We start from the raw sequence: 27,088 nt of genomic DNA on the forward strand, positions 1-27,088 counted from the left end.
GAACCCTCTTTTAACGGCGAACAAGCGAACAACACCCCGCGGACTGATCAGCCTATGCTGAGCTCAGACGAAGACACCGAATGTCGTGCGAAGAACGTGTCTACGACTGGTTAGCTAGCATAACCTATTGGAGTTTTTTTTGGCTTACGTAAACTTTCATGCGTGCATTTAAGTACGCACGTCGCTAACTTTAATAACTCACGACCTGCTGCTCTACACCTGCCACACGTTCGCGCTCATTTCAGTAGCTCATTGTGCCGCATCCTCTATCGCGAAGATTTTCGGAAGCTCTTGCGTACTTTCGAAATACTTGCAGTATGTAAATATGTGCATCTTGTTCAACGCAGTACACGCATTTAGATAGAATTTCAGCAACTGAAGCAGAAACATTCTCGTCATAGACCAACAGTCAGCAGTGCACTTGATGGCTGTTTCTTGTTTGTCTACGCGTCATAAGTTAGCGCAATGCTTACGACGGTCCATTACCAATCTCCTTATTATGCCCTCAAAGGTCTCGCCCTTATATAGCCACTGTAAAACATAAGTCATTTTCACATACACTGCCTATTAAGACCTTGAGAATGTGAAACAGGCACAAAAGCCCGCCCAAGGTTCAATGGGAAAACAATAAGGCCAATTCTTTTAACATACCACAAAGACACCTGTAAAAAAAGGAATGTCTCTATAAGGACAATTGTGCATCTTAAGGGGGGCAGTGTTTCGGCGTGTATAGGGATGCGTGTGCAGCTCAGTACATCTGAACTAACCAGGTACGCACCGTTCACAAGAGCAGCGACAAGCAACCACATCGTGATACAACCCTATGGGCCAACAAGCACCTTCACGGTGGCAACGTCCTGGAAATCAGGCGACTATTATTGCCTCGTGCCATCAAAGCAGCGCACACGATTTAATCCTTGACGGGGAGTTGAACGTAGGCTGCAGATTTACAGCTTCCAAGCACCAGCGCACCCACTGAACTGTTCCAACGCAAGGAAAGCTGTAGAAGAAAATATAGTTTGTTACGGCTGTTTGAAACGACATATTTCAAGTGTGCGAAAGCGAACAGAAATGCGTTCGCACTGTATCCGCTCTTAAAGTCGGGACATGTGTATGACGACAAAAGAAACTAGAGGAAAACCACATCGCTAAGCCCCCTCCAAAGTTTCGATACACCATTAGCTGCCACGCATACCCTCACATTAAACAATTGTCACCAAGTGTGATGAACTGGAAGAGCACATTAGCTGAAGTACAATTTCAAGGTGCATGAAGCGCGCACTGAACATCAGCTGCCAAGAGGGCGCTACTGCTTAATACAAACGCACAAGGAGATGGTTCCAAGACTTGCGTGTGTCAAACCCACCTCACAAGCACAGCAGTACCAGTACGCACGAATGCTGTCCACCCATAATGTGAAACGTGAGGCGAGGTGAACGTAACCACGGGATAATGATACAAATCTTTGGTAGAGAATGCCAAGGCATGCTATCAAAATAGAAACTGGTGTAGTGCTCCACGTCTAGACACGTGTATACCTGGTACCCTCACGTCAACATGCCCTCATGTCCAGACATCCAAGAAACCTGCTTCTCCTCACAATGCGAAAAAAATGGTAACAACCGAGAGCGATTGTTCCAAAAAAAGAATGCAGTAATAATCAGCAACAGAGCACATTCTTTCTACAGCGCTCTCAGTTAGCTGAACTCTGAGGCGCTTGTCAGTATAACGGAAAGTTGATCCAGTTGGTACATCTTTGAACAGAAAAAAAGCGGCGCCTGTCGATGCGCTGATTTTGTATTCAAACATTGTCAGTGTAAGTCCAAAGGGATCGCGGTGAGAACGAAGCCAATAGAAGAACCAATTAAAATTTTTTTATGTCATTCATTGAGTGCATGCATTCCCATTCAGACCTTAAGACAGCGAGGTTACACTGTGGAAAGTAAATTGCAGAGGCAAATAATTTACACAAATAACGCATTAAAAAGAATCAAGAGCAGTAACTTGCGACACATTAGGCGAAAAAACATTTCTAACACGTACTGTGTAGAAAAAAGAAGGAATACCAGATAACATAACTGTAAAATGACGATGTTAGTCCGTCGTTGACGCAGCTCGCCAAAATCTGTGTTAAGTACGCTTGCGCTGTGTGGTAATTGTTTTGAATCGTTTGACGTTCGCCTGCCACCGAAGATTACTTGACCTTGTGAAGTATCCAGAACTTGTAAACATAAATACCCCCGAAAGCAGAAGATTTGACAGCGGTCGCCGTAGCTCAGAGGTAGAGCACCGGACGCATAATTCGGAGGTTGTGTGTTCGGTTCACACCGGCGGCATGTGGTTGTTTTTTCTTCTGCTTTCATAACCAATTACATTTAAGGGATAACATATTCAGTAGTATTCTAAATTGATCAACACCACAAAATAAATAAATAACTAAAAAATCCCCTGCGTGCCTTGGTTTCTGTGGCTGTTGGCTTCTTTCATACTTATAACGAGCCCCTCATTCCCCTGCTTTGTTTGCTTAATTGCTTAGCGAAGGCCTCGGTTCTGGCAGCCTTGACGCCATAGGAAGCATAAGAGGGACCTCCCCCAGCTTCCACCCTCGTCGTTCGAAGACGTTCCACGTCACACCTGCGGTTACTGAGGACGTACTACGTCCGCCGCTTACGAACGTGGGTGGCGCTCATGAACACTCTCAAGGTTAGGTTACTTGTAAGCATAATTACGTCCAAAAGCAGATTTGAGAGCGGTCGCCGTAGCTCAGAGGTAGAGCACCGGACGCGTAATTCGGATGTCGTGGGTTCGGTTCCCACCGGCGGCATGTGGTTGTTTTTTCTTCTGCTTTTATAATCAATTAGATTTAAGCGATAACATATTTAGTAATATTCTAAATTGATGAACACCACAAAATAAATAAATTAATTAAAAATACCCTGTGTCTCTTGGTTTATGTGGCTGTTGGCTTCTCTCGTATATATATATATATATATAATATATATATATATATATATATATATATATATATATATATGTGTGTGTGTGTGTGTGTGTGTGTTGCGAAAGCATGAAGTACTTGACTGCTTACAAGAGTATATAGCGAAGTATACGCTTCGTTAAAGGAAACATATTTATTCGACTCGATGTTTCGATCGAAAGACTGATCTTCTTCAGGTATATATACATATATATATATATACACACACCCACACATAGGAAATATTTTTTTTTGTATCTGGCTGTACGTTTCGATTGGAGGACCGATCTTTCATGGTGTTTACCCTTTCATAGGGGTTGGGCACAGAACAGGTGAGTGAGAAACGCAAAGAAAATACAGAAATAAGTAGACGAAAGTAAATATTATATAAACACTCATCGATTGCAAGGAGAAGAAACGAGGTGGAAAGTGGAAGACCCACGAAAAAGGCATAGTGCACAGGTCGTTCCTGTCTAAAAATAAGGTATAGCGTGCCATTGTTGTCCGTCCGCACTATAGACGCTTTACAGCGGCGTATCATGGGGGCTGCCATCTTTGACCACGTGATCACGCCGCCATTACTCGCCTCCTGACCGCTCGGCGCGCGCCTCGTCGCGACGGCTGCGGCGTCTGATGTTTCGGTTCCGACAGGCAGTGTTTCGGCTGATACGGTTGTAAAGGAGTGGGAAGACGACACTGTGGTTGGTGCGAAGCTTCGAAGGACATTTAAAACCCCAATTTGATCACTCTAGGCGTGAAAACGTGATCGGGCTTCATGTCGCGAAGAGCCGCTGAGCTCTCCGCCTGTTCGAGGCAACGGGTGGATCGCCTGAATGCCGCTGAAGGCTTTGCTTATTATTTTTTATTGTTATTATCTAAAACACCAAGGTCTAATGACCCTGCGACTGCGCAGGTCGTTGTCGTATTGTGTACATGCATGCAGACACTGCTCTAAAACGCTCACATGCACATCGTACTCATTTGTTTACAACTTGTTAAAAGTGCTTTGTTGGTTTGCTAAACAAAGGAAGGCGACAAAAATAAATAAACAAACAAATGTTACCCAATCATTTAAGCAGTACAATGCATCAAGCAGCCTTCACATGACTGCATGCAATCGTTTACAAGGATTCCGCGATATAATTGTTATAACGCGCGCATGGAGGAGCGTTCACTACACGAAGTTCATAATTATGTCAGCCTCGCATAGTATAAAATTGTGGTCCGCTCCATGCTCGATATGCGGACATGAAATTGCTCGAGGTCTCGTTGTGGTTGTAAGCAATCAGCCGAAGTCACTTTCTGTCTCGCATGGATCGCGAGGAAGTGACAACCGCGGAGCACAGCAGCCGTAACACAAATGCTTTATTCCGATTGTGGTCCACGAAAACCGCGCTACTTGGAGCGAAGTTCAACAGTAGCACCAAGGTGGTGTGTAATACACGAACTGACGGTAAGCGTTGTCCGCTCGCACGGCTATGCACTGCACAATATGCAGTAGAGGTATAGGAGCGTAAGTCGTCTTTTTTTTTTGCGACGTTTCGGTGGCAGGACAGCTTGTTCATGCGGCTATGTTGCGCACTTACCCTCGCAGATTTTCGAGGATCGAGACCTTTCTTTCTATATTGGCTGTCTTGCGCTGGCGAACATGTGTGTTGCGATCGCCCGTTCGGAAAGGGTGGATGCCCAACGGGCGCGAACAGGGGCAGTACGTATTTGGGCAATTCGGTTCCGTGAAGCTCGCAAACGATCGCATCCCGCCCCTTTAACTCTTTGTCGCAGTTCTTGCAATCCACAGCAGAGCATGTATTTTCTCTTTCCACATTTCCACTGCTGCGTCGAGGCATACACGCCGGCGACTTACGAGGCAAGTAATGGTGCCGTGTTCCGAGCGCACGTGTGGCGCCATCTGGTCTCAAACGGAAGAACTGCGCGCTGTAAACAGTCTATACGACGAGAGCCCCATCACGCCTGCCAAGGACGCGCAGACTGGATTTCGGAGCGGCTCAACTGCATGCCGGCCGAAAGCTGTCCCGCGCAACCGCGCGGAGCTGTGTTCCCTCTATGTATGATTGACCGTGTACGTTCGCTGCAGGATGTCGTTAGCAATAAAAAACTGTTCACTTTCTTTTCTCCGGCTGGGCTGCGGCGCGCCCACGCGATCTAAGCACGTGCGTAGGGTTCCGTCATTCTTCTGCTGTTGGATGAAGGATGTGGTTGCAAAGGAGGGGAGGAGGTTGCGCTTGCACTTTCTCCTTTCCAAGCTCCCGATCCATCGCAGCTTAAAGGGCTGTCCACTGCTGGTTACAACGGACAACGGCGACGGCGCGATACGCAGAAACGGGCAGCGAAGAGCTGCGCTCTAAAACGAGAGCACGCAGTCATGCCCTACGTCCGCGGAATGACGCATCGTCTGAGAAAAAGTAGGGTCACGAAACGGAGTGCAAGTATTGTTTTCCGCTGCAAGGAAGCTTGGCCAGATCTGCGCATGGGCCCGTAGAAGGGCTGAGCCACGAGCCAATAGAGGCTGTAGCGTCCGCCACCAGTTTCGATATGTACGTCTTCAAAATTTCACCAGCGCTGCGACTAGGAACAAGAACAGAGAAGGAAGGATAAGGACAAGCGCTAATAACAACTGAAAGGGAGTGGTATATGACATACCTTTTAAATGTGGCAAGAATTACATTGGGCAAACCGGGAAATGCATAAATACACGCTTACGTCAGCATAAAACCTCTTTGAATGGTGCTCCTTCATCAAATCTGTCCCGTCATTACAGAGATTGTCATCTGAACAAACCCGGTGTGTCCAAGGCGTCTAATAAAAAAGCATGCTTTCCACTGCTTAGCAGGGCTAAGATTAAATTCAGACATCCAGATCAGCTGACTAGGGAGTTTTGGGAAGCCTATCACATTCACAAGAACAGCGACACGTGCGTTAGCACACCATCTGTAAACTTACATGAGTGCGAAATTTTGTATCTAGATTCTTAACTTTCTTTTGCGATATGTACGTATACCGCGGTCTTCATCAACTTCCATCCGCGGCGAGAAGACAGAATTATCTGTCTTCGTCGTCGTCGTTATCGTTCACGCAATTCTCCTTTTGCAGTGTTGTAGAATTTAGGCGAAAACGCTATTCTTTTTTCATTGAAACCTTGAAGTTTCTGCTCCTGGGTGCTGTGCTCTCAGCCATAGGTATCTGCCTCCTCCGCAGAAAGTGCATGCTTTCTGGGGCTCAAAACCAGAGCTTCGCAGTCTTTTTTTGTTCCTAGCCTTAGTGCTCAAACTACTCCTCGTGCAGTTATGGCGTCCTGGTTTGCACTTCTGACTATTGCAATTGCTAAGCAAAATTTCTTTCAGGACTGAGGACGCTGTTGTATTTTACCACCCTCAAGTGAAGGGTGCAGAGGATATAAGACGCCATGACGTCTTCTTGCCTATCCTTCAAGAGGAAGCGTTATTCCCAATTCAGTCTGTTTACTGGCCTCAGAAGCGAAGCCCAGCACTGGCATGACTTATTTCACATCCAGGTAGACTTCACGTAGTTCTGAGCGACGTGTCATTTCGCTGCAATGTTCTATTTGCCCTCACATCAGTGTATTCAGCTTGAAATCTGAACGCGCATATATATTTAAACAAACCAAAATTACTTTCATGCCATTTGTTTTTGAAGATCGTACTGTCTTCCACGGGCTTGCCTGAGCACTCGAACGGCGTTCTCTGTTGTGGATTTATGAAAATTGCTGCTACCTGCCCGGTCCGATACAGCTGTTAAATACGTCAAGTGTAGAGCTCTAGGCCGCTCATAAATGGCACTAGTGAATTCTCCGGTGCGCCGTCCGAGTGCTCGAGACAGCCGTGTGGACGACCGTACAAGAAAGCGCAAGCGAGGGAAAGGAATCTTTGCTGAAAAATAGATGCAGTTCTCTTTATTCAGATATGCATCTTTCAACATCAAAGTCTTCGGTGCCTGCCCATATGACATCGTCCAGAATGCTCCTCAGTGTCCGTAGACGGCCGTAGGCTCCTTCCGAGCAGCGATTTTCGCTGTCTGCATATTCCAGGCCGTAGGCAACGATGCCGTACTTCAAGGAGGACACTGCTTTCCTAGCATGGCACAGCTGGGAACGAAGCAAGTTTAGGCAGAAGTTAAGGTGAAAATTGTAGGCCATTGATACCAAACATGGGAAGAAATGGGCTTGGGCAGGGCATGAAATGCGAAGGAAAGATAAGCGCTGGCCCTTAAGGGTAACGGAGTGAATTCCAAGGCAAGCGTAGCAAGGGGCGGCAGAAAGTGAACAATGGTAGACGAGATTAAGAAGGTTAGGGGGATACGGTGGCCGCAACAGGCAAATAGCAGGGTTGATTGGAGATACACTGCAGAGGCATTTGCCCTGCAGGGGGCATAATCAGGGTGATGATGATGATAATGCCAAACATGGGCCTTCACTTATTTCAGATTGAATGAGTCAGGTCATTTCAAAAATTCTTTGAACATATGTATTGTTAGCCTCTCTTTCGAAGGTTGCTATGCAGACACCGCCATATAAACACAATGACTTCACAGAGCACAGAAAGTTTTGCTATTTATCGGATCCTGCGAAACAAACTTACTTCCTAGTTGGAGCCTATAGATTGCATAGAAAGAGATCGTGAATGTAACGCAGCAGTAATGGACGTCATAATCCACAGACTATCACTACCATCATTCCAAAATCATGGGAAATAATGCGAAAAGGAACACAGGCAGAAAGGGTGAAAAAAAGAGCATATATTTGTGTACTGGGGGTTTGTGCAAGGACTTTTAGTTATATTCAAAAAGCAATTTTATAGCAAAAGAAAGGTTGTTTCAGCACGGTGCTTTGATGTATGGCGACTAACTTTTAGTTTCTTTGTTGTTGCTTGGTCTGCGTCTGAGCTTGAATCGACAGTGCAACGCCATCTGTGAACATTAAGAAGCAGGAGAACTCACCTTAAACCGCAGAGACTCGCTGTCGTCATATAGAAACACCCTGTCAAGCGTGTGGTTAACGGCCAGCCGGCAGAAGTAGGCCGGGTTTCGGACGGTTGTCATACTGAAGGCCGACGAAGCCTCACAGACCTGGTTGGGCAACAAGCAGCAAGCATTGCAGAACAGATAATTTATACACCACTAGTACTACCTTACTAAGATTTGCATGTAAGATCAGGCATTATATTAACTGCATACTTTCCACTGTCCCGCCTATTCAAAACGGCAAAGTTTATTTGGTGATTCTAGGCGCCGCTCTTCTATGTGACACCAGAAGTGGAGAAAAAAAGTCGATAAAAAATGGTCTACGCCTTGCCGCTGTAGGCTAAAACAATGGATAATTTTAGCACTAGATGAGGATGCCGTGGCTAATGAATGTGATTTCTTGATGACATTCTGGATAAATTTACGCTGATGAAATAAATTAGGGAAGGTAAAGTATTTGGAAAAGCCGATTATCAATGGCCCACTTATCTGAAACTTTGCATGTGAGAGGAAAGCAGGTACAGGGGAGAGTAGGAAAGAGGAACGTGGACTGAGGTAATCCGGAAAAATGCTCAGGGAAGATGCGCGTGGCTTGTTGAAAACAGCGGTACTTTGGTGTACAGGCTGAAGTTTTTGTTCAAAAGGGACACACGTAGATCAGTATATCTCGGTCATGGCAACAGCAACGAAACGAAAGCAGAAGTATAAACGCAGAAACTGAAAATTCGCTATTTGGAAAGGAAATGGCGCAGTGTCAGTCTCACATATCTCGGTGGACACCTGAACCACGCCGTAAGGGACAGGATAAACGAGGGACTGAGATAAGAAATGAAGTAAGAGGTGCTGTAGCGGAGGGCTTCGGAAAAAGTTTGACCACCTGGGGATCTCTAACGTGCACTGACATCACACAGCACAAGGGCGCCTTTTGCGTTCCGCTTTCATCGAAACGCTGCCGCAGCGGTGGGGTTCGAACCCGTGTACTCGGGCTCAGTAGCCGAGCGCCCTAGCCACTGAGTCACAGCGGCGGGTATATTCGAGAAGTTTGCCCATCAAAAAAAAACGGCGCACAGAAAAACACGGAAAACACGGAAATGGAAACCTGTCCTTGTGGGCTCTTGTCCTGTCCGTTCTCCCTGTGTTTTCCGCGTTTTTCTGTGCGCCGTTTTCTTTGACGGATCACTACCAACTACCCAACCTTCTGCTTTACTCAACTCGAGAAGTTTGGTCTGCTGAGTGAAAGTAGGTGTTTAAGCCACAGGGCTAGTCGCCTCGCATGCTTTGTCTTCCTTAATACAGAAGCACGAAATATTTTTAAATACCATTTTTGGTACTTAATATGGTGCACGGATATACTACAGTATGCTCAGTTATGTAATGTCCATAAATGACACAAGAAGGTCAAAACTATTAGGAGAAACCACGACAAACCTGAAGATAACCGTTTTACTGTTGGTAGTAGCTAAGGGCTGCGGCGGAGGATGCAAGACTGCGGCGATCTTGGTATTTTGCACCAGTGCACTGGGGAGTCAATATTTCGAATTAAGCTATTTTTCTAAAGCTCACTCAAGGTTTTCTTCCGAACCGGAGTTGTTCCGACAATTTCATTACCACCGATATATGCCACAGCATATAAATTAACATTAACATGAACATATAACTAATATTAACATTAACATTGCGCAGGGCAGCGTCGACGATTCGATTCTTGTGACATCTCACGTAAAGCTAGAGCTCGAAGCACGAACGTAAAATAATTACTATGGTACAAAGTACTTTGAAGATTGATAAGTCACCTGATAAGATATATCGCTGGGTAACGAGAACACAATAGTACCATGGCACAGCCCTATCGATAGTCATGCTTCACCATGTATTTAAGAGTTCAGCGTGGATTAACGACATGCGAGGAACCTGCGGTGAAACCTTGGATAAAAACGAGATCACTTCACATGTCAGTCATAATAGAAGCAAGGGAAGTAGTTTACGACGCCCTGTACTAGAACAAACTGATACTATTTGTCGCCATTCAAATATGTGGGCCGCAGCGATCACGACCCAGACAGGAACACAGCACTTGTCTGAAAAGCTTTGGAGCCAACACCGCCTCAAACACTGCCACGCACATGTTTGGTACAGTTAAGCTATTCTGAAGGTAGAGCTCTGCAGAATCATTTTTTTACAGACCTGGGTTTAGTCTTGGAATCGTTTGATTCTAGCCATGGACTTAGATGTGTTAGGTACAAAACAATAAAACACCCCTTAGCCATCACTATCTGCAACGACAGTTTATAATAATTTGTCCAGTGTTGTGAGCTAGAGGCGGAAATTGTTTTCACTTCCGTAGCGCTATCGCTTTACTTCGTGAGAAAATACCGAACGTGCTTTATTTCGAGTGAAATAATGTGAGCAAGAAATATAAATTGAAATTTTTACTGCCAAATTCATGTGGCGTTTTCATAGCATGACGCGTGCGCATATTTAATGCAGTTTGCATGTTCATATTTTCTATCTCAAAATTGCGTTAAATTGCAAAAATAAAGGATTAAAGGTATTCTTTTTCAAGATATATGCAACGACAAGAAGCGGATATTTTATCATGGGATGATATTAAGATATATGCAACGACAAGAAGCGGATATTTTATCATGGGATGATATTAAAGGAATGATTGGTGCTGGCTCTGCTATAAAAAAATCTCAAATAAAAGACAGAAAATCAGGATTTGACAAGATACCACTAAAATGAACAAAAGATGTTCTTAATACATGTATTAAGGCTGTTAGAGATAACGACGTACATCTTAACCGTGCAGACGATATAAAGAACACATGGCAGGCAGCCTGTGGACAGTAATAACCTAAGCCGCTGCTGCTGCTTTTGCAGGTCGTGTTTTTTGCTTCGACTTATCAAGCAGCTTGTCGCATTATCTCGCCGACGAAGCTGTTGGCGACGCATCGGTGGATCACCTGCCTCATCGAGTGACGTCACTAGTACCAACAGTATTAAAGGAGGAACCAGATACGGGGCATTTCAGGGCCCATGGCATTCGGCCTGTTAACAGCATGCCTGAATCGCAACTGCTGCTCCTGTTGTTTTGTTGTCAATATGAAGTTACTTCTTTGCGTAGCGATGACCATTTTCTGTTAGTCCTGCCTTGGTCTCGCAGGTTTTATTAAACTGTTGCTGATTTTTGGCCTATTGTGTTATTGATCTTAATGTATGTGATATTCAAAAAAAAACCCTAGGTCCATCTCTACCAAACTGTTGCATATAATTCCAGGTAACCATGCCTCGAGCGATCGTGTTTTGAGTGACATTAAGGCTCAGAACTTCGAACTAATGGCAAAGTTGGGTAAGGTAGGCAACGCATTATATGTAATCCAAGAAATAAATCATGTATAGATTATCTTCAGGCCACTGCGCGGTTAGAAGCAGAAAAAAAGAGTACGAAAACAGAAGTATACGTAACAGCCTCCTCGTTTTTTGTGCGGATGAAAGTACCACCGAGTCGGACACGGATATAAAATTTAAGCTAAGGATTTGGTATTTTCGGACAGGTTTGACGCTTTGGTGTAAACACTCGAAACAGCTGATAGCGTTGGCAGGGTGAAACAAGAAAAAAGATATCCGGTTGTCCTACAATTCTTTCACTATGCGGAAAAACAACTCATGATGAACTCCTGCGGACGGAAGGAAACCTCTTTACAGCGAAAAATGATTGTGTATCTGCAACAGTAAACATACGAAATCAATCAAGGGAGCAACGAAAAGAGCAAGTTATGAACGTTTCGCTGATTCATGAAAAACTGAAAATTTTGGGGCAAAAGTCAAAGGGAGCGCTGGTAGATATTGCGCAGTGAGGACAAAAATTCCCAGAACGGCTGCTTTGTAAGTTCTGTGATGCAAGTCACTTCTAGAAGCATCTAAAGCTACTCAACAGGCGTAACTCGTGCTGGAACTGTACTGCAGGCAAGGAGAGAATAATGAATTACCTTGCTTTGTATTTCTCACGTCTAGTCGCCGCGGTGGCTCAGTGGTTATGGTGCTCGGCTGCTGACTCGAAAGACGTGGGTTCTATCCCGGCCGCGGCGGTTGAATTTCTTTGAAGGAGAAATTCTAGAGGCCCGTGTATTGTGCGATGTCAGTGCACGTTAAAGAACCCCAGGTGGTCGAAATTTCCGGAACCCTTCACTACGGCGTCTCTCATAGCCTTTGTCGTTTTGGGACGTTAAACCCCATAAATAAATATGATTTCTCACGTCTGCAATCGTACTTTCACGCAAATGCTTTTAAGCATTATTACTGTGTTTACTGTGTTACTGTGTTTGTGCTTGGACGATGCTTCCTGATTATGCTTTGCTAGTGGCTGAAGTTCTTTGTTTTGAATTGCACTTAAAATTGGGCCCCTTAACGTTTTTTGTGTATGTAAATGGGCGTGCGCCTGTAAGACAGCATATCATTCGCAGTCTTGTCGAGTACGTTCGACCTACAACGCTCACAGCTGAAGTACCACTGCGACACCAAAAACTGTTCTTCTTACCTGGAAAAAACCAAGTTCTTTTCTAAGCACAAAAGGAAAACCGAAAGAGAAGTTATCGGGGCTTTTTCATCTCCAAAACGGGTGATAAGTGCGTTAGCGCGCCTTCTTTATCTCTTTCAAGGTAAGAGACCAATGTCTTAGATTGGCACATTCGAGCTTTCCATGGGTCGTAACTACACGTGGTCTTGTTGACACTGTCATTGCCGTGCGCACGTTGCTTTTGCTTCTGCTTGTCTCCATCTTTGCCTGTGATAGCTGAAGTAGATTGACGCCTCTCCAACATTACTCACCGGTACAACATCTCCAATCTGTGTCTCGTTCATCTTGTCGCAGCGGTCCAATGGTTGGCCGCGCCAGGACTGGTTTCCGCCGAGCTGATCCTCATCCCTTCGGGGCCTGTACCAGCGACCGAACAGCGCCACGGACACTGCCATGGCCGCGTGAGTGCCCGAGTCGGCAAGAGCAGCGATAGTAGTGTGCGCCGACATCTGTCGAGGAAAAAACGAATTCCTCAAAGTGAAATATTTTCGCAGCATCCCGGGTATCTATGTAGGCGTGAATTTGCAAAACGATGCGCACACAATGACATGCTTACTGTTCTTATAATGAAAATCAAGCGGAAAACAACTGACCCACCTTTTGATCAGCACACATCAGTCGCAAGTTGTTTTTTACTCTCCTAGGCAAATTAGGCTCGCTCCTTCAGTTTTGCATTCGGTTCCGTCGTCGTACTGTTCGCATACCGAATTACACAACAGAAATACAGGGAACTCTGTACATGTAGCCCGAGGTCACGGCCAAGCAACCCTGGTCTCCGCCCTTCGAGGAAGGTGTCTTGGGCAACCGAATTCGAACCGAAGCCGCAATATTTATTTTAGATATAGATACGGTCCCGCATGCTTGCGACCGCTACAAACAGTGCTACATTGCAACAATCAGGACTGTGTACGGTACAATTGGTTTTTTTGTCTTTGTCATTTTGCACTACAAATTTGGCCAAATATATACCAGCTAACCAGCAAGAATGTTCGCGCACGAAACCGAGCTAATTCTAGCTGTCACTTAGCAATGAGCGAATTCGAGAGAACCTTAGGTGAACTAAGGAGATACATTGTACACTTGTCTTTATGAATTCACTAGGCTAGCTGGCATCTGAAGCGAAATGCATGCTGGAAATACGAATAAGCTAGTGCCTTTTGTAATAAAGCTACATATACTATTACGAGCAAGAACAAAACATTTTTCTTTAAGACATCTCGCAGTGCATATCTAAATAATTACGCAGATATTGAATGATTAGTGGACACGGTCGCAACAGCATCATTTTCAACCACCAGCACCCTTGAAGCGAAGGAAGTGACCGTAGCAAAAGCTATTGTCTCTAGGCCTCCGACTAGGACCACATACATCATCAGAGACTCACAAGCAGCGTGTAAAAACTACCTGAAGGGCCTCGTATTTCCGTACAAAAGAAGAATACTCGGAACCTACGCAACCACCGGTTACAAAATCATACTTGTAAAGACCGCTCATGACGAGCCCCGTCTAAGGAACCAGAGTTCACATGCTGCACCTTGTGTATGCAGGAGACCAGAATTGACATCGACCGTAGCCCAGCAAGTACGAAATCAGCACGCACGTCCGCTCACGCTTCAGAGTCTGGGCAGGCATCGATATCATCCTTTGACATGGCAACACTTAAAAACTATTACACATACTCACCTCGGCATCCTATCCTAGCATTTGCTCAAACTCAAATTATTGCCTCTTTCTTATATGACACCACCTAGGCGTCTCAAACCAGCACTCCCCGCTATTCCCAATCCCACTTCTACACAATGAAAAGCCGAGCTCTCCAGCTCGGACTTGATGACCAGAGCAAGGTGTTAGGCCGGGCTAGGCTGGCGGAAGCCTCTGCAAATGCCCAGGACTGAGAGCCACTCACCGATATCGCAAAACATCTGGTTACTAAACCCAGTAAATATTTTTCCTTATCATAGTCCTGTAAGCTGTTTCTATTAATGGAATACTGGATGTAAAGAGTCCTGAAATCAGCCTCCAAATACTGCTGTGTTCGCACTGGTAAGCAGCTCATCGAAAATATCAATCAACTGTTTCTTGGTTACTTTCTCCACAGAGCACCATAAAAAAGAGGAAATATAGATGTAAACACAGGGCATGCGCTGTAAACTTCACTGAAAATATTAGCTCTGTGAGCAGGTGCCACTGGGAGCTGAGAAAAGGAAGAAACTCAACGAACAGCGAAAGCAATAAAGCAGCAAAAACAGTCATAATATGAGGACTTCGGCTCATGTATCTGGAACGCTCTTATTTTATACTTGTTGCGTTTCTTTTCGTATCACATTATAGTCACACATGCGTGTAAATATGCGGCCAGGCTGTTAAATGACTTCCGGTTCAGGGACTGTCTTGTGTCTGACTTTTTTCTGTCACTGTCATCTGCACTGTTTTCATAGCAGAGAATCGCGGCCAAGTCTAGCAGCGTGCTTTGTTCTCGAGGTAGTTCATCTCTTGGTTACGAGAGTGCTTGATGGGTACAAATAGTTTCCTCCCATTTAGCCATTTTTGTGCGAGCAGAAGTTGAAACAAGATGCATTTTTGGTTTTCGTCCACCTGTAACACCTGCTTCCACTCGCCGGATTGCTACTTTGTCAAAATGCGTGGCCTCCGAGATTCAGACTTTGGCACCTGCAGCAAACCTAGGCCTTACAAGAATTAATTCGAAGGCTTTTATTAATTACGCGGAAGTAATTGATAACGACAGCCTTCCATAATTTATATTAAGAGTTTTTTAAAGGCTTTCAGATTTTCGCCCACTAGACTGGTGGCAAACAGCCTAGCACCAACTTCTGCGGCAAAGAAAGCTTTTATTTATTTATTTACAGATACCTACAGGCCTCCAGGGAGGCATTGTGTAAGGGGGGAGCAATAAATATGTACAATAGCTAGAAAAAAATGGCTCAGGCTTAGCTAAGGTTAAGCCTAGTCAGATGCGAAGCATATTGATGGCTAGGCTTGGTAATACATGGCTTTCCTTGGTTGAATACTTGGTCATTTTAATACAACCACTAGAAGCCTTCGTCGTGGGGGAAGACAACGGCATGGCTACAGCGGAACGCCGACTAACCCCGAGACGCGCGTTGGGTGAGCGCCTGGATTGCCACGGAAGCCGCGTCCGCCTGCCCGTTGGAGCGAGCGTTTCACCTACACCGAGTGTGAACGCGCGTTCGAAATGCGCGGGAATGCCGCTCGAGGACATTCCGGCGTCTGTGCGATGGCATCGTTCTCCCTCTCCCAGCGCGTGACGGTGATCTGTCGTGACGTCATCGTGTCACGTGGTGTGGCATCATCGTGTCGCGTAATTTGGAGGCGCACAACCACAGCGATGGCGCGAGGTCGGCCCCCGTTTCTCCACTGTCGTGACGTCATCGTGTCACGTGGTGTGACGTCATGTATCACGTGATTTGGAGGCGCATAACCACGGTGAAGGGCTGAAGTTGTAGCTAAAGTAGTATGCTTCGCATAAAACCAAAAATGCGTAGGAACCAACACTGTTAGATTCTAAAAGCTGATTACAAATTATCACGATTGTACAAAATACATGCAGAAAAACATTGGATGAAAAATGTAAAATATAAATAAGAGATAATAATAACGGGGAAAAAAACATCAGCAAATACACAGGAAGGCAAATGGGCTGATAAACACGGTGTGCCAAAAAAAAATCATGACTGGGGCAAAGAAGTAATAATGTATGACCAGATGATTATGAAACGTGCCTGGGTTGCGCTGCGATGCAATGCAGTTTGGAAGATCATTCCATAGACATATAGCAAGTGGGAGCGGAGAAAAGTTAAAGGCGTGAGTACTGCCAAAAATGCGTGTGTAGCTGAGGTTATTGTGCGATCTGGTTGATGAATAAGAGGGTCGTTGCAGGTCCGATAAAGGTGACCGAGTGGCATGGAATATTATTTTGAAACAGAGATAAATGGGCTATGTATCGGCGAGTTCTTAATGAAAGGAGTGAAAGTTCCAGCTTCATTTGGGTAACGCTCGATTAAAAACTATAATTTCGTGAAATAAATCGACTAGCCCTATTTTGGATTGCCTCAAACATGTCAATTCTTCTGATGAGGAGACCAAATGAAAGACGCATACTCAAGCTGAGATCTAACAAAGTTTAAATATGCTTGTTTACGCACATCAGCAGTAGCGCTTTGCAAGTTGCGACGCAGGAAACCTAATGATCGTGAAGCATTGACAGTAATGGTGGTTATGTGAGCAGTCCACGAAAGATTTGGTGAAAAGTGAACTCCTAAGTATTTATATTAAGTAGCCCGAGCCAGTATTTATATTGAGTAGCCCGAGCCAGTATGTTGTTATTAATGTAAGGAAAGTACGAGTTTGCTGATTTTCGAGAAAAAGAGATTATATTACACTTGGAAACATATAGGATCCTTAGCCATGTTCTACACCAATCATGAATTAAATCCAGGTCACTTTGATGTGAAATGTGGTCGTCAGTACTCTTTATGGATCGGTATACAATACAATCGTCAGCAAATATTCGTATGCGGGATGAAATGTTACACGGCAGGTCATTAATGTAAATTATGAAGATAAAGGCACCAAGGACGCTCCCTTGTGGCACACCTGACGTAACATCAAAAAGAGGAGATGAGTGATTATTAATGACTGTGAACTGTTGCCGATTCGAAAGAAAATTACGGAGCCATGACAAAGTTAGAGCATCTAGTTTGAGGGCCGCAAGTTTAGATATTAGGCGACAGTCAGCTACACGATCAAATGCTTTTGCGAAGTCGAGGAATGCACACTCAGACTGTAAGTTGTTGTTCATGCTGAAATGAAGGTCAGTAGTGAATTCGAACAATTGTGATCCGCAGGAAAAGCCTTTCCTAAAGCCATGCTGATTGGGGAAAAAGAAATGAACAGATTCCAAGTGAGCGTAAATATGAGACGCCATAATTGTGCTCGGGCATCTTGCAGCAGATACAGGTTAGAGAAATAGGTCGATAATTTTCACGTGAATGTTTATTGCCACTTTTGGAAACTGGTACCACTTTTGCTATTTTCCAGTCATTCGGAAGCATGCCTGTTAATAATGACTGCCGAAAGACATGAAGTAAGATGGTAATAGACGCGGATATGGGTTGGTTTGGTTTATGGGGTTTAACGTCCCAAAGCGACTAAGGCTATGAGAGACGCCGTAGTGAAGGGCTCCGGAAATTTTGACCACCTGGGGTTCTTTAACGTGCACTGACATCGCACAGTACACGGGCCTCGAATTTCTCCTCCAAAGAAATTCAACCGCCGCGACCGGGATCGAACCCGCGTCTTTCGGGAAAGCATGCGCGGATATGGTGTTCATTAATATTTTGGAATTAATTTCATCGACGCCACATGAAGAAGACACTTTCAGGTTAGTGATCAATTGGGTTATGCCATCGAAAGTAATATCAATCGGAGCCATGTATGGGTAGTCAAAATTGGGCACGCAAGGAATGTAGGAACTGTCTTCTCTAGTGAATACAGATGTGGAAAATGAGTTAAATGATGTTGCACTGTCAGCATCAGAGAAGGGAATGTTGTTGTTGTCATGCATTGAAATATCGTTACTAATGTTACGCCGACCTATTACCTTCCAGAACGTGCTGGGATTGTTCCTGAGCAGCGCTGGAAGGTCTTGTGAAAAATATTTATCTTTAGCGCCGCAAATAGCAAAGCAGTAAGTGTTTAGATAGTTTTTGTATTGTCTTTTGTACTCACCAGGTTGTAGTAAGGTACATGGGTCGGGGGAACTTCGAGGAACGTTGGAGGAGTAATAAGACATTGAGACAATTCGCTGTCCTCGCTGAAAAAATGACCGATGGAGACCACAATGTCGGGAGTGTATATGTCCCTGAAAGTGAAGGCAGAGCATACAACAGTCGCCACAAAGAGCATGTGCTCCAATGAAAATTGTGCAAAAACATGCCTTCCATTAATGACGTCATGCTCATACGGTTGTGTTAACAACTAGGCGTGAACATAGAAAACAGATTAAAGCTCATGCTTCCCAACAACCTGCATTAAGAGGAAAGTATTCTGGGAAATGAAAACACTTTTGTTTTCACAATGGTGCGTTGAGTTGAGAACACCCAAGCTGTCTGTCTAATGCTTTCTGCCGCACGTGCCGGCCTTTCTAAAGTGTCATAATGATATGGTTTGCTACCAGGCACGGTACCTGTGATCATACTAAGGATATCAACCAAGATGGAGTGAAGTATAAATAACAGGGTAATCACTGAATAGCACCAACCAGACCGCCAAGATGAGGCTATAGAGGAAAGGCACGTGTTCGGTGGAATAATAATTTATCTAAGCTTCAAACACGTCGAGGAAGCTACATAGTGCTTCTTTGCATTCATGCTCTGGAACTCAGGTGGATGCTGAGAAATTATTGAAATCTTCCATACTTTGGAAGGGTCGATTTTATATATATATATATATATATATATATATATATATATATATATATATATGAGAGAAACCAAGGGACACAGGGAATTCTATTTGATTTATTTTGTGGTGTTGATCAATTTAGAATATTACTGAATATATTATCCCTTAAAGGTAATTAATTAGAAAAACAGAAGAAAACAACCACATGCGGCCGGTGGGATCTGAACTCACGACCTCCGAATTACGCGTCCGGTGCTCTACCAACTTGAGCTACGGCGGCGGGAGTCAAACCTTCTGCTTTCACGGGTATTTATGTTTACAAGTGTCCTACCTTGAGAGTGTTCATCAGTGCCACCCATGTTCGTAAGCGGTGGACGTAGTACGTCCTGAGTTACCGCCGGTGTGACGTGGAACGTCATCGAACGAGGAGGGTGGAAGCTGTGTGAGAACCCACTTATGCTTCCTATAGCGTCAAGGCTGCCAGAACCGAGGCCCTCTCTAAGCAATTGAGCAAACAAGGGAAGGGGAATGAGGGGCTCGTTATAAATATGAGAGAAGCCAACAGCCACAGAAACCAAGGGACAGAGGGAATTTTTTAATTTTATTTATTTATTTCATGCTGTTGTTCCATTTATATTATTACTGAACATATTGTTGCGGGAAAGAATATATATACAGATATTTACAAATAGACAAGAACAGCTGCGAGAGGCACCGAGAACACAGTCCGAACTACGTTGTCGTCTTCTACTCTTCCCACTCGTGCCATCGCTCTTTGTCGTCGTCGTCTACCCGCATCAGGACCCCCGGCTGCTGAAACGCCGTCTCGGTGTTAGGGCGGCGACGTATGGGCGTCGTGATAAGGTTTAAGGCGACAGACGTGGACGATGTCGGTGGTGGCGCCAGAGGACGATGGCGAGGTTTCAAGGGGAGCAATTTCATAGTTCACGTCGGTAACACGGCGCACGACGCGGTAAGGGTCACGGTAGTGCGAAAGGAGCTTCTTGGAGAGACCGACGCTGCGAGAGGGCGTCCAGAGAAGGACGAGTGATCCCGGGGGAAATTCGACGGCCTGGTGACGGCGGTCGTAGGCTGACTTCTGGGAAACTTGAGAGGCTTGGAGCCTACTACGTGCTATTTGGCGCGCCAGCGTGGCCTGGGAGATGGCGTCCCGAGCGTAAGCAGTGGTGGGGGCTGAAGAAGGCGGCAAGAGTGTGTCCAAAGGCAAGGTGGGATGCCTACCAAACAAAAGGTAGAAAGGAGAATAGCCTGTTCTGTCATGAAGGGAAGAGTTATGGCAATGGAAACAAATGGGCCTGTCGTCGGTTGTCCGCCAATCGTTAGGGTTTCGCCGACGTGGAGTGAAGTACGAAGGTCGTCCAGGAGCAATCGCAGTGATTTCGGGTGGTGGTGAAGACCGTACAGGGCTGACGGGCTGGAAACCAAGGTTTGCAAGCTCTTGGCGGACGACAGCCTGTACCAGAGAGATGGTAGGCAAGCGGTTGTCGCCATCATGTAGATGCAGGGGGGCAGGGGACATAGCTTCGAGCTCGCGTCGGATGATGCGGGTCACATTTTCTGGGGGCGCTGGAGTTTCCCGGTGTCGCAGGTCTTCACATGAAGAAGTCGCAGCCGTGTTGGGGAGGCGTGTGTACGGCTGGCTAATACGCCTGCTTTTGGCTTCCTCGAAGCGTCGACATTCCTTAATAATTCCGTCGACTGTAGTGCAGTTCTTGTATACGAGCAAGTTGAAAGCATCGTCGGCGATTCCCTTCGACACGTGGCCGACTTTGTCAGACTCGGGCATGTTGGCGTCAACTTTGTGACAGAGGGCCAGCACATCTTGAATGTAGGACACATAGGACTCTGTAGATGTTTGAGCTCGGGAGGCGAGGTCCTTCTTAGCGGCAAGCGTTCGGCCGAGCGGCCGTCCAAACAATTCGCGAAGTTTCTCTTTGCACACGTCCCAGCTGGTCAGATGGTCTTCGTGCGTCTCATACCAGACCCGGGCGGTGTCTTTTAGATATAATATTACATTTGCGAGGATAAGGGTCGCATCCCAGCGGTTGTAGGTACTCACTCGCTCGTACATGTTGATCCAGTCGTCGACGTCAGTGTTGTCGGTACCAGAAAAGGTCCCAGGGTCACGAGGGGGAGAAAGAACGAGTGATGTGATGGCCGAGGCTGAGGTTTGCTGGGCGGCGTCTTGGGTCATGATGAGTGAAGGCAACTGGCGGCCGCTGCGGAGCTCCGTCGTCGGTAGACGTAGGGGAAAGCCGCACCTCCACCAAATATGTTGCGGGAAAGAATATATTTACAGATATTTACAAATAGACAAGAACAGCTGCGAGCGGCACCGAGAACACAGTCCGAACTTCGTTGTCGTCTTCTACTCTTCCCACTCGTGCCATCGCTCTTTGTCGTCGTCGTCTACCCGCATCAATATTATCACTTAAACCTAATTGATTAGAAAAGCAGAAGAAAAAACAACCACATGCCGCCGGTGGGATCCGAACCCACGACCTCCGAATTACGCGTCCGGTGCTCTACCACTGAGCTACGGCGACGGCTGTCTTCTGCTTTCGGGGGTATTTATGTTTACAAATTGCCTAACCTTGAGTGTGTTCATCAGCGCCACCCACGTTCTTAAAGGCCGATTCACACGACGGACCGTTCGCCCGCGGCCCGCGCACTACGTGTTGATACGTCAGCACTTTGAGAGGCGCTCTGCCGGCCGCGGCCTCTCACGGCCGGCAGCGCGCCTCTAAATGTGCTGACGCATGAACACGTAGTGCGCGGGCCGCGGGCGAACGGGCCGTCGTGTGAATCGGCCTTAAGCGGCGGACGTAGCACGTCCTGAGTTACCGCTGATGTGACGTAGAACGTCATCGAACGGCGAGGGTGGAAGCTGCGTGAGAACCCTCTTATGCTTCCTATGGCGTCAAGGCTGCCAGGACCAAGGCCCTCGCTAATCAATTAAGCAAACAAGGGAAGGAGAATGAGGGGCTCGTTATAAATATGAGAGAAGCCAACAGCCACAGAAACCAAGGGACACAGGGGCTGAAAAATAATTTATCTCAGCTTCGAAGACGTCGAGGAAGCTACATAGTGCTTCTTTGCACTCATGCACTGGAACTCATGTGGATAATGAGAAATTACTCGCTTCATTGAAATCTTCCATACTTTGAACAATATTCGCGCTTTGAGATTTGCAACAAATTGACCTCGCCTTTCCACCTGGCTACTGTCACTTTTAGCTGGGCAGAACAATTGCTTAGGAAATCCTGTGCCCCCCATACTCAACATTTCTGGACAAAAGCATTTTTGAACGCTAAAGAGTTGATATTGTAAGATTTGAATATAGCAGCTAATATACGCGCAGATCTCCCATCGACAGGTTGGCATTTAATTGCTATATTGGTTCTGGCGATTGTTAAAAGCGTTACTCATTGGTTTTCTATGGCAATCTTAAATTCTCGTTGCGAGAGTTAGAAAAGCATTAAAACAAATATTTTGCTGTACACCGGCAGAATGGACTATTAGATTCAGTTTTTCCATAACACCAAAGTACAAATGTTCAAAATTTTTGTCCAAAAATGTTGCATATGTTGTTGGAACCGCGGTCACTGATAAATTTTTTCCGCCATTTTTCTTGCTACGGTTACTCTGAACCACTGTTACGCATAAGTGATAATTGTTACACTTACCGGAAAAGGTCGGCGATTGTTGCAGCTGATGAGTCCGAAGCGAATGGTGTTGCCAACAGCGTGCGCATTGATGCGTAGCCAGCTCGCAGCTCTGTAGTGATCTGAACACAAAATATGTTACACTTAATCGTGATATCTAAAATATGGAGCATCCTCTGTAACAGTTAATGCGAATTTCGGCACCCTTTGGAATGCTAAAGAATATATGAAGTTGCTCCTCATGCACATCGAGATGCCATACGCCTCTTACGCACGTCAGAACACAAAATAATTGTACTTTATACGCAAAACTCATCAATTTAAGTACCTATGAGAATCGCACCATGCGTAAGGAATGTTAGTCTGTCCTGGAGACCTGGTACATTACATTTGCTGAGGCGTCTCGCAGAGATTCTGCGGGCCTTCTCTTAAACTAAAAGTACCGGATAGGCCGTCATGAGCTTTTTTCGTGTTGGACTCCGTAATGTGCGCGCGTCCCAGTGAACAGAAGGAACTTTAGCCGGGTTATCGTCTTGGTTCCTAGTTAATGGTGATGATATACGATGTATAGCAAGTTATTTCGTTCTTGAAATGCGAAAGGTGACAGAAGTAGTATGCGGGAGCCCCGTTGGGGGAAGCTCTGTTTGGTGGCCACTTGCCGTTTAGCTGTGCTAATAACGCAATAAATACCGTAATTCTTCATTGTCTTAGCTCAGCAATAAATGGGAACATGCATGATCACTGAGCCTGCTGTAGTTTCAGAAATCTTGGCTACTTGGAACCGGCAGTCAGGTCGCCGTGAACTGAAAAATCTTTCTGCTTAAAAGCTTGCGTACGCACTGGTTTGTTTATTTATCGTACTACTACCTCCGCAGTTACAGATAGCAAGCTACTTTGCAAAAGACTGAACAGATTGGAATAACCTTTGTGGGTCACTAGATTAATGGGAACTGAATCTTTGACTTCACATGGAGGTACCAATTGCCTATTAAGTTTTAGGCAATTTATATACATTTGGTAGGGCATTTGTAAGGTTTCGGCAGTGTACGTGGGGTCATTGGAACGCGGCTAGGGGCGCTCAAAGCGGAGCGTCTCCTTTCTTGGAACGCGACCGCTCGCGAACGCGCCGGGAACTACGGGTGTCCACCGTCCCGCGGTACCGATTCGCGCACGTGCTGGCACGAATGTATATTTGTGTTTGTTTTTATTTTATTTTGTGGCGGACAGAATGTTCCGACTCCGCACGTGCTGGCACGACCGTGCGTTTTTGTTTGTGGAAAGGGCGTTTTGCCCTACGGAAGCTGGAGGGCTGGCCATGCTCTCGGTAAACCAATCATGTGAGCAGTGCAACATGATTGGAAGCGACCAAATGTGGGCCGGGCCTTTAAGGCTTTAAAACCGGGCCCCGGAGCCGGAAGCGGGGTTCTGGGCTAAGGTGAGATGCTACGCATCTTCGGCTACGCCGAATAGGGGCCTCCCCTAGTATTAGCTAGTTCCGCCTTTTGGTTGTTTGTCTTTTTGCCGTTGTATCTAACTTGTATATTCTGTAAATATTTCTATATAAATCATCAGTTATTCCCATTTTTTATCCCTGCATCTCAACTGATCACAAGACCGTCTCTGACGGGGCACCCCTGGTGCGAAGAAATAAGCTTCAGTCTTCCAGTTGGAACAAACCGTCTCTGGCGGGGCACCTCTGGTGCGAGGAAGGTAAGGAACCTGTGAAATTTACTGGCGCAGTCGACAGGATCCTGCGGCCATCGGAAGACGGCGCAGGAAGAAGATTGAACGCAGGGAGAAAGGCGACGATCAGGCAACAGCAGCGTTCGAGAAAGGACCTGCGGAGAGACGGCGGCAAGGATGCAAGGACCACGGCAGTAGTCCAGCGACGCGGGACTGCATACGGTCCAGAAAAGCAGCGCGTCGATAACTTGACGGTCAACGGCGGCTGACCACCGGCGTGCGACAGCTCATCGCAGCGTTCGGGGAAAGTGGCGGTGGATTCCGACGCCAAGGAGCTGGCAACGCGGATCGACGCATCGAAACCGTGAGTTTCCTTGGTCGCATTGTTCACGTCCCTGTATTCGAGCCGGTAGGACAGCTGAGGGGTACGGAAGGCGGTATGGAGAGTTATCCAAGCTGGCCCACACTCGACGTGAGGTACCGAGTAGAATTGGCGAAGGCGCGGTTAGCTTATTATCAGGCTGAGCTTGCAAAAGTGAATGGAGGAAAGGCGGCGCAATGCGAGGAAAAACCTCCGGATTTGCAGGCGTTAGAAGCAAGGCGCCAGCAGCTAGAGCTCGAGCTGGCTAAGCTCAAAGAGTCTAGGAGAGCTAGCCAACTAGCCAGGGAGAACTGCTCCGAGTCCCGAGCAGAGAGGTCGTCTGTGCTGGAAGACAAAGGATTATGCTTGTCATGCACAGGTCACGGAAACAGCAGTGAGGACGCTGAAAGCAATCAGCCGGTATGCGGGAACGCATCTTTGATAGGAAACGCCGCAAAAGGTTCAGGGAGTGACAACAGGATTCCTGAAGGACGCGGAAATATCACAGCTTTTCCGCCAATGGGGGCGGCTAGCAAAGAACAGGAGCAGCCCAATTCTCATGATCAAGGGCCAGTCGAGACCAAGGTGTCCGATAACAAACATGACAGCGGTGGAATTCCTGCAGGCTCTATGACTAAGATTGTGACCTCGGACACGGAGCTAGTAACAGATGAAAATCTGGCGTTGCTGCAAACACACACTGTGTCGGCCATATGGCAGGAAGTGCCTAGTAGCGCCAGTGATGGCAGGAGCGTTCCATCCGAGCCAGAGAACGGAGGTGGGCCTGTTGCGCCTACCGGGCGGAGCTCCGTGCAGTTGTTGAACGCACTCGGTGTGTGTCCGGCCAGGTCATTTGAGGACCCGGAAATGAGTGGCGACTTGCCGCAAGACAAGCTCTGGTCAAGTGACTGCGAGGGAGCTCATGGAGCCTCGGAGTTAGATGAAGCCACGAAGCCGGCAAATGCCTATCAAGCAGGGAACGGCAACGTCAAGGTTTGCCCGTGCAGGTACGGGACAATTGGCTCCAAGCGAGGCAGAGTAGCTGGAGGCACGTGCGTGGCCTTAACGTTGAAAGTCGGCGCGTGGAGCAGTACGTTCCGTACTGCAGTACGCCAAATCCCGTGTGGCAAAAGCGGCCGCACTGATATGATTACACTGGACAGGGGCTATGCTCCTTACGCAGCACGCGTCTCGTATTGGTGCGCCGAAAAGAGCGTGCCCTCAAGGGCGTCGCGTGATCAGGGATTTGGACTCATCGAATACCACAACGTTTTCGATCCTGGAGGGCAGCAACTTTTCAGTTATCGCTCCGTTGTGGCACCAGCCTAACGAGTGAGTGACCGTCAGGCGTTAATCGGGTTGATTAACATGTAGTGGCTTGAAACGCAGACAGGGACGCTCGGTGCGACTAAGGAGGCTCACGTGGCCACTTACGGACGTCGTGCGAGTGCTACTGAACGCTCCAGTTGCGAGTGTCGGTGTGTGTGTGTGCTCGTTCGCGAGCAGGACGCGGGCGTGCATGCAAGTGAACTGGTTACATGGACGCCGTGTTACGGCGCACGGCAGGCATGCCACCGTGTTTATTTGTGCCATTTGCTTATGTTGTGTTGGTGCCTGTGTGCATTTTGCTTTTGCTTTCGTTGGTGCCATTGCTGGTGTAGCTGCGGTATGTCATCCTCAGGGTGGTTTTGTGGCCCGTACCGATCCCTTCTTGTTATAATTCTAAAAGTGGCATTTGAGCCCTTTGTAGAATCTTGGGAAGGGCGTGTAAGGGATCGGCAGTGTACGTGGGGTCATTGGAACGCGGCTAGGGGCGCTCAATGCGGAGCGTCTCCTTTCTTGGAACGCGACCGCTCGCGAACGCGCCGGGAACTACGGGTGTCCACCGTCCCGCGGTACCGATTCGCGCACGTGCTGGCACGAATGTATATTTGTGTTTGTTTTTATTTTATTTTGTGGCGGAGAGAATGTTCCGACTCCGCACGTGCTGGCACGACCGTGCGTTTTTGTTTGTGGAAAGGGCGTTTTGCCCTACGGAAGCTGGAGGGCTGGCCATGCTCTCGGTAAACCAATCATGTGAGCAGTGCAACATGATTGGAAGCGACCAAATGTGGGCCGGGCCTTTAAGGCTTTAAAAGCGGGCCCCGGAGCCGGAAGCGGGGTTTTGGGCTAAGGTGAGATGCTACGCATCTTCGGCTACGCCGAGTAGGGGCCTCCCCTAGTATTAGCCAGTTCCGCCTTTTGGTTGTTTGTCTTTTTGCCGTTGTATCTAACTTGTATATTCTGTAAATATTTGTATATAAATCATCAGTTATTCCCTTTTTTTATCCCTGCATCTCAACTGATCACAAGACCGTCTC

At 46.6% G+C, this 27,088-nt stretch overlaps 1 protein-coding gene across 1 annotated transcript; it reads right to left on the reverse strand.

The window, feature by feature from the left end:
• Positions 1 to 6,908: 6,908 nt before the first annotated feature.
• On the reverse strand, positions 6,909 to 22,802 carry LOC149328289 (uncharacterized). The gene is made up of 5 exons (XM_089558953.1): positions 22,706 to 22,802; positions 18,324 to 18,456; positions 12,806 to 13,003; positions 7,952 to 8,080; positions 6,909 to 7,100 (listed from the first exon to the last, which is right to left on the reverse strand). The coding sequence occupies exons 1-5, from the start codon at positions 22,771 to 22,773 to the stop codon at positions 6,909 to 6,911; spliced, it is 720 nt and encodes a 239-aa protein (XP_089415079.1). The 5' UTR covers positions 22,774 to 22,802.
• Between the last annotated feature and the right edge of the window lie 4,286 nt (positions 22,803 to 27,088).

Source organism: Amblyomma mixtum, chromosome 9 (assembly GCF_055824585.1).
Source record: "Amblyomma mixtum isolate Tamu chromosome 9, ASM5582458v1, whole genome shotgun sequence".
NCBI classification, from domain to species: Eukaryota; Metazoa; Arthropoda; class Arachnida; order Ixodida; family Ixodidae; genus Amblyomma; species Amblyomma mixtum.

Coding starts and splice junctions, on each gene's coding strand:
- LOC149328289 (XM_089558953.1), bottom strand. CDS start 22,773: ATGCGCACGCTGTTGGCAACACCATTCGCTTCGGACTCATCAGCTGCA. Junction 18,457..22,705: donor ACAATCGCCGACCTTTTCCG/GTAAGTGTAACA, acceptor CTTCACTTTCAG/GGACATATACACTCCCGACA. Junction 13,004..18,323: donor ATGTACCTTACTACAACCTG/GTGAGTACAAAA, acceptor TTTCCTCGACAG/ATGTCGGCGCACACTACTAT.